The sequence below is a fragment of the Dama dama genome, chromosome 2 (genome assembly GCF_033118175.1).
Source record: "Dama dama isolate Ldn47 chromosome 2, ASM3311817v1, whole genome shotgun sequence".
NCBI classification, from domain to species: domain Eukaryota; kingdom Metazoa; phylum Chordata; class Mammalia; order Artiodactyla; family Cervidae; genus Dama; species Dama dama.
In genome coordinates, this window is record NC_083682.1 from 714,074 (window position 1) to 721,845 (window position 7,772).

General features: G+C 55.8%; 1 protein-coding gene across 4 annotated transcripts in view; it reads left to right on the forward strand.

The window, feature by feature from the left end:
• The window catches only part of AP2A2 (adaptor related protein complex 2 subunit alpha 2), a 69,583-nt gene extending 62,553 nt beyond the window's left edge, over positions 1 to 7,030 (forward strand). For 2 of the 4 annotated variants that reach the window (XM_061161181.1, XM_061161186.1), the window contains exons 16-22: positions 2,016 to 2,098; positions 3,648 to 3,737; positions 4,526 to 4,649; positions 5,363 to 5,479; positions 5,564 to 5,633; positions 5,774 to 5,979; positions 6,635 to 7,030. In XM_061161181.1, the coding sequence (XP_061017164.1) occupies positions 2,016 to 2,098; positions 3,648 to 3,737; positions 4,526 to 4,649; positions 5,363 to 5,479; positions 5,564 to 5,633; positions 5,774 to 5,979; positions 6,635 to 6,647 (703 nt within the window). In that variant the 3' untranslated portion in view covers positions 6,648 to 7,030. The remainder of the gene's footprint in view (positions 1 to 2,015; positions 2,099 to 3,647; positions 3,738 to 4,525; positions 4,650 to 5,362; positions 5,480 to 5,563; positions 5,634 to 5,773; positions 5,980 to 6,634) is intronic. The other 2 variants (XM_061161189.1, XM_061161194.1) reach the window with 1 other exon arrangement.
• The last annotated feature ends 742 nt before the right edge of the window (positions 7,031 to 7,772 follow it).

The following is a 7,772-nucleotide window of genomic DNA, read 5'->3' on the forward strand; positions in this document are numbered from 1 at the left end:
CGCCCCCCCCCCCTCAAGAGCAGAGCGGCTGTCCAGTCTCAGTCCTGGGCCATGGCGGCGTCTGTGGTCTGCAGCCTCCGCCCTCTGCCCGCCCCTCACGCTGACCTGCTTCCTGTGCTGCGGGAGTGATTGGGGGGGGCAGCTGTGCAGGGCTGCTCCTTGTCTGGCTCCGCCTGAAAACAGACTCTTGTTTTTTGTTTTTTTAGATTGAAATGTAGTTAAGCTGATTTGCAGCATCATGTTGGTGATTCCAGAAAACTAGCTGTGTTTCCCTGTGCTCAGGGTGTGTGCTTGTAGCTTTTCTGTGCGGTGCGTAGCAGTCTGCCCCTCTCCATCCCCTCCCATCTTCCCTTTCCCCTTCTCTCTCCCCACTGGTGACCACTGCTTTGTTCTCTGAGTCCGCTTCTGCTTTGTTATATTCATGTCATTCTTCGATTCCACCTGTGAATGGTGACACAGTCTTTGCCTTTCTCTGATTCATTTCCTAATGCCCTCCGGCCCATTCATGTTGTTACACATGACAGAATTTCGTTCTTTTCTGTGGCTGACTAGTAGTCTGTCATGTGTATATGTGTGTGTATGTATGTGTGTGTGTATATATACCCCACATCTTTATCCACTCATCCATTGATGGACACTTGGGTGGTTTTTGTATCTTGGCTGTTGTAAACAGTGCTGCAGTGAACATGGGGGTACATGTATCTTTTTGAATTGGTGTTTTTGTTCTTTTTGGATATATACCCTAGAGTGGAATTGCTGGGTCGTATGGTTGCCCTGGGTGGGAAAGATCCCCTGGAGAAGGGAATGGCTACCCACTCCAGTATTCTTGCCTGGAGAAGCCCATGGACAGAGGAGCCTGGCAGGCTACAGTCCATGGGGTCGCAAGGAGTCGGATACGACTGAGCGGCTGAACTTCCCCTTTCATGGCCGCTCCAGCTTTAGTTTTCTGAGGGCCCTGGGTGCCGCTGCCGCGCGTCTGCAGCAGCTCACGCCCCAGCAGCAGCGCGCGCCCTCCTCCCTGCCTGTGCTCGCGGACACTTGTCTCTGGTGTCCGTGCTGACGGCTATTCTGACCTGTGCGAGGCGCCACGTATTGTTGTACTGGTCCCTGTCTCCCTGATGGCTGGTGACGCTGAGCATCTTTTCACCTGCCTGTGGCCATCTGTGTGTCTTCTTTGAAGAAATGTCTGTTCAGGTCTTCTGCCCATTTTTTAATTGGGTGGTTTGGTTTCTTTGAATTGAGCTGCATGAGCTGTTTGTGTGTTTGGAGGGTTATTCTTGTGTTGGTTCTGTTGTTTGCAGGTATTCTCTCCCATTCAGTGGGTTTTGTTGATGGTTTCTTTTGCTGTGTGAAAGCTTTTAATTAGATCCCATTTATTTTTGCATTTGTTTCCTTTGCCTTAGGAGCCGATCCAGGAAAATATTTCCTGTGATTTATGTGAAAGAGTGTTCTGCCTATGTTCTCTTCTAGGAGTTTAATGGTTTCAGGTCTCACATTTAGGTCTTTAATCCATTTTGAGTTTATTCTTCTGTGTGGTGTGAGAAGGTGTTCTGGTTTCATTGTTTTCCATGGAGCTGTCCAGCTTTTCCAGCAGCAGGGGCCGGGGGAGCAGGGGAGGGGCCGGGCGGGCTGGGTGGGCGTGGGTGTGTGAGGCCCGCAGACGCCCCGTGAGAGGTCTGTGCCCGATGTCAGGTGCCCGAGCCTGTGGGCCGACCTGATGTGTGTGCTGGGGTGCCTGTGTTCTGCCTGTGTCCGTGGGAAGCCATGCGCAGGTGAGCAGCACGTTCACGGAAAGCAGATGACTGACCCAGCCCCTGTGGTCACCACTCTCGGCTTACCTCCTGTCTCCAGGGGGGTGCTTTCAGCGGTGTTCATTGGAATGTTTTCTGCTTTTCCCCTTCCTTGTGTCCCAGAGAGGCTTTCCAGCCTCTGTGTCCCGTAAACCCCTTCTCACAGCCGACCTTGGCATTTTCAGCGGGTGACTGAGTGACTCACGTGCTGTCCCTTGTCCCCAGGTTTGTCTGTAAAAATAACGGTGTGTTGTTTGAAAACCAGCTGCTTCAGATTGGACTGAAGTCTGAGTTTCGGCAGAATTTAGGTATGTGTTTTACTTCCTTAATGAAAAGTTCTCTCATAAGGGTCTAGTTTCCAGAATATACAAAGGACTCCAAATCAAAAACAGGGAAAGAACCCAGGTTAAAAAATGGGCAAAGTCTTGAGTAGACATTTCTTTGAGGAAGACATTCAGGTGTCCAGAAGCGCTTGACAAGGTGCCCAGCATTGTTGACAACTTGGGAAGTTCAGTGAGGCCACACTGAGGTGCGTTCACACCTGCAGCGGCTGCTGTGAGCGCAGAACCAGCGCCAGACGACAGGAGGGACCGGAGCCTGGTGTGCTATTGGTGGGCATGTCAGTGGGGCGGCTGTTGTGGAAACAGTGGAGCTTTCTTACAAGGTTAAAAGTAGGACCACCATGTACGTGATCTAGCCATTCCACTTCTGGGTGTTGACCCAAAAGATGTGAAAAGAAAGCAGGGCTAGAACAGACACTTGCACACCCACGTTCGCAGCAGCATTATGTATTCGCCAAAAGGTGGAGAACCTCAGTGCCCACCCCTGATGAGTGGCTGTAAACATACCAGGGGACGCTGTTCAGCCTTAAAGGGGAAGGAGACCCTGACAGGCTGCAGCGTGGATGACCCTTGAGGACGTGATGCTCAGAGAAATAATCCAGTCACAGGACAGATGCTATATGACTGCCCCACAGGAGGTCCCTGGAGGGGTCTCGTCCATAGACATGGGAAGTGGATGGGGGGCCAGGGGCTGGGGCTGTGGGGGAGGGGAGTGAGTGTCCAGTGGGGACAGAGTGTCCGTTTGGAAAGATGAACAGATTCTGGGGATGACGGTGGGGAAGGTAACACAGCCTGGTGAATGTCTCAGTGTCCCGAGCTGTGTGCCTGGAATTGGTTGAGATGGTAAATTGCAGGGTATATATATTTTACCACACTTTTTATAAAAGCTGTTTTTGCTTTCCCATAACCCCCCAAATTACATGCACTGACGGTTGGGACTGCCCCTTCTGGTGCCCTCGCAGTGCCTTGTCCTGGAAGCAGTGGGGAGTGAGCAGGGCGGAGGCCGTGTGTCTGCCAGCAGGGAGTGAGCAGGGTGGAGGCGGAGCAGGGAGTGAACAGGGCGGAGGCAGTGTGTCTGCATGCGGGGAGTGAGCAGGGCGAGGCGGTGTGTCTACCAGTGGGGAGTGAGCAGGGCAGAGGCAGAGTGTCTGCCCCGCAGGGACCCCGACCCTTCTCACTGAAGCGGGTGGAGGTGTTCTCCTTTGCGTTGGGCTTAGGCGTTAACTCCGGGCTGTCGTGGGGTCACTCAGGTGCTTGGTGTGTTTTACACTGGGGGGGAGCCATGCACACCTGCGTGTGCTTTCTAGGAGACGTGAGGTCACGTTCCATCCTGGATTCCAAGGGTGCAGACATTCAGGGAGGCCTGTGTGACATTGTCTGCTCTGATGGCACAGGGCTCCCCACGCTGTGGCCAAGGGCTCGGGGTGCCATCGGGATGGGGCGGGGACTCTGTCCTCCCCCTGCAGCTCAGGGGCTGCAATGTGCCCTGTGAACAAGCTGCTCTGCTTCCTTCCAGGTCGGATGTTCATATTTTATGGTAACAAGACCTCCACACAGTTCCTGAATTTTACTCCGACACTTATCTGTTCGGACGACCTCCAGGCCAATATCCTTGGTCCTGTTGCCCCTCGGGCCACAGGCAGGGTGGGTGGGAGGGTTGACTCAGAGGACTCTCCTGGGGCTGGTCCTGCATTTTCAGGGTCTGACTGCTCTCAGGCTGTGCGTCCATAACCCTGAGAACTGCCTGCAGGCGCGCTTCAGCCTCCTGTCCCTGGAGGAGTCCCCAGGCAGAGCAAGGGCTGGGGCATCGGGACCAACTGCACCTGCAGACAGCCCTGGCAGACAGCAGGACTGGACGTGAGCGTCACCAATCTGTCAGCCTTGCCATCCAGGGGTCTGTCCTGGGAGGATGGACTCCCAGATAGTGAGGGGCGGGTGGTCCAACTTGACCACCAAGGACGCCACCTTCTTTGGAGAAGCTGTGTGAAGCAGGAACCTCCTCTCCTCAGATCAGATCTATTTTTCAGTGAATTCAGTCGTTCAGTTGTGTCTGACTCGCGCAACCCCATGGACTGCAGCACGCCAGGCTTCCCTGTCCCCACCAACTCCCAGAGCTTGTTCAAACTCATGTCCATTGAGTTGGTGATGCCATCCAACCATCTCATCTTCTGTTGTGCCCTTCTCCTCCTAAGATCTATTTTTATTTTAAGGTAAACACCTTTTAAATGTAGACTGTTGACGCTCAGTGTTTGTGGCTAGCTGTGAAAGACAGTGTACAGGTTTTGTCCTCGGGCAGGATGTGTGCTCTGTCCTGCCGAGCCCCTCCTGGTGCCCCTCTGGCCGCAGGGCTCGGCTGCATTCCCCTCATTCTCTCGGCCTCCTTGACTCCCGCACATCTGAGCCTGCAGACCAAGCCCGTGGACCCAACCGTGGATGGGGGCGCACAGGTGCAGCAGGCGGTCAACATCGAGTGTGTGTCCGACTTCACGGAGGCGCCAGTTCTCAACATCCAGTTCAGGTGGGTGTCAGGCCAGGACAGTACACGGCTGTAGCTGTCACTGCTGTGACGTGGGGCCTGCTGCTTGGAGGTCGGCTGCGGGAAGGAGCGCCTGCCAGGTCCTCACCGGGGCGTGTGCTCCGCGTATCACACTCCCCACACACAGACTGACTCTTTCTGTGGCATGTTTGTGCTGCTGCTTTGCTCGTTCCTGCTGTTTTTCAGTGACCAGTAGAGTGAGTGACCAGGCTGCCCTGTTGGGTATTTTGTAAGGTTAAATTTTGGAAAAGCACGCTCTGAAATATGAACTCCATAGAGACCTGAAGACAGTGTACCATGTAAAATCTGGGGAAATAGATGTGCAGAATTTTGTTTCATTCTGTAGGCACTCTTTTCTTTAGTCATTTTATGGAAAGAGGAACGACCCACACAATTTATACTGACTTGGAATGTAGAGCATCGACTGCTGGGGATGGGGGAGGTGGCAGCTCTCCCCAGTAGTCGTGACCAACCTGGCAGCGTTGGCTGAGGGTGTGTTTCCCAGCGTCCTTGGCCCTTGATGACTGTGTGCTGGAGATGGACGGTCTTGCTGGGGCCCCGGGCCACCCTTCTGCCTTCCGCATGTGGCCCGTCTGTGCCCCAGGGGTCTCGCACTCAGGACCTGGTCCTGGCTGAGTCTCAGGTTTTCTGCGCATTCGTGGACTCCTCCCATTGGACCTCTGTGTTGCTCACAGGTACGGGGGAACCTTTCAGAACGTGTCTGTGAAGCTGCCTATCACACTCAACAAGTTTTTTCAGCCCACGGAAATGGCTTCTCAGGATTTCTTCCAGCGCTGGAAGCAGCTGAGCAAGTGAGTGGCAGCTTGTCCGTAGGTGGAGAGGTGGGCAGGGGCCGGGTTGCAGACAGCTGACGGGGCGGTGATCTCTCCCCTCAGCCCCCAGCAGGAGGTGCAGAGCATCTTCAAGGCCAAGCACCCGATGGACACAGAGGTCACCAAGGCCAAGGTACTGGTCTTGCGATGGACATTCCCAGGGTCGGGACGTGGCCTGGCCCTCTGAGGAGACTGGTGTGTTCCCCTCTTGGAGGACTCTCCTCTCTGCCGGCCCTGGTGCCATGGCCTCCTGTTTCTCCCCTTTCTTCGCAGATTATCGGCTTTGGCTCTGCGCTCCTAGAGGACGTCGACCCTAACCCTGCGAACTTCGTGGGCGCTGGCATCATACACACCAGGACGGCCCAGATCGGGTGCCTGCTGCGTCTGGAGCCCAACCTGCAAGCCCAGGTGCAGCCCCGTGATGTTGCTGAACGTGCTGAACGTGGTTACTGCAGTGGAGTTTATACACAGGGACACAGGCAGGTCCCAAGGGTGGTCATTTGGTGTGCTACGCGGAAGTGTACACCTGCGTAACCACCACCACCCACTGGTGCACGTGACATTTCCATCGCCCCACAAGGTTCCTGGGCACTCTCATCAGCCCTGGCATCCCCAGGAGGCAGCGCTCTGCGGCCCGGCGTGGGGCCCCCAGCTTCGGCAGGCACCTGTTGCTGCTGTGTCCGTGGGCAGCCCTGGTGGAATATGTTGGCTCTCCCTGTGGGGAGGTGCATGGTTATCTCGTCCAGCGTGCCTGTCCATGGACGTGGGGCTGCTGCAAACATCGGGCGTCCTTTGTGTGCACGTGACTTCATTTCTTGCGGGTGACACCTGGGTGGGCTGGCAGGCTCACGGGGTCCAGGCACCGTCAGCGTTGCTGCCCCGCCAGCAGTGCGGTCCTGATGCCCAGCAGCTGTGCTTGAAGGCTCCAGTTGGTCCCCAAGCACGAGTGCTTGTTACTGTCAAGCTTTTGTTTTAGCTGAAAGCGCCTTTGATGCTTGAGTCTGTCAAACTGGCTGCCTTCAGGGAAGGGCTGAGCAGGGACTTTGGGGGCTGCTGGGCAGGGCCTGGCCCCAAGGTGGTCTGCTGCCCAGAGCGCTCCCGCCCCACCACTACCTGCTGTGTCCTCTCTTCCAGATGTACCGACTGACACTGCGGACAAGCAGGGAGACCGTCTCTCAGAGGTTGTGTGAATTGCTGTCGGAACAGTTTTAAATCGGCAAGGGCGGAGGGTCAGGCTCCCGTCTGTGCATCTCCTCGTCTCCATCTCTGTCTTCATTGCTGAGCTGCAGGTCCGTGCCCTGCCCGGTGTCGCAGCCCCCGGCGCCTCGCAGCCCCGCCTCTTGGCCTCGTCCCTCCTGGGGATGGATGGGGAGTCTGTGTGCCCTTGAGGAAGAGGAGGCTCAGCCTGGACCCAGCCAGCCTGCCGAGTCAGGAGGAAGGGCATGGCTCCCGGGATCAACTCTTACAGAAATCAAGACAGTTCTGTGGTTAAGTCTACACATTAAAGGGAAATTAGAAGTTCAAATGAAAGTGGAAATTTTTTTTGAAATTCTCTCAAGATGCTATGTTCTCTTATTGGTAGTTCATCTCTGACGCCCTCAGAGGAGAGGCGGTGTTCTGTCAGCAGGACTAGATCTTGGCTGCTTGGATGGGAGATGGGAAGGCTGCCACGGCTGTGGGTGTATTTGCTAGGGGCCTCAGGGCCTGTGGCGGCTGAGTTCTGCATCTCCAAGTTAGACAGGCTTGTGTTCTCAGTTACTGTCAGGGAAAACTTGTCCTGCCTAAATTGAGTTTGGTTTCCTTCCCCAGCACTGTGTTGTTAAAGGGAGGCTGGTAAGGTCCTCCGACTGAGTCCTGGCATGCCCAGGGTGAGGAGGGTCCCTGCTGGCCCTGGAGGGTGTCTTCCTGGCCTCACGCGTCTTTGAATTCATTTGAGTCATGGTCACCACAGCGGCCCAAGGCTGGGTCCCGGTTGTGATTGCAGGGTGTGGCATGGCCTCCAGAGAGGATTCTGGAAGGTGAGCTGTCTCTTCCCTGTGCAGTGGCCTTAACCTGTTGGGGTCACGACTGCAGGCTGAAGTGCCGTGGACCTTGGCCTGAGGGTGGGAGGAGGGAGGCCTGCGTGTGACTGGGGAGTGGGCAGCTGGGTGGGGCTGCGGTGGCAACGGCCCCCACGCGCGTGGCTCTCAGCGCCGCACCCACATCCTGAGATGCTGAGGTGGGGCCTGTGTCACTCCCTGGTTTCCAGGGGAGACCAGGCCCTCGCTGCCCC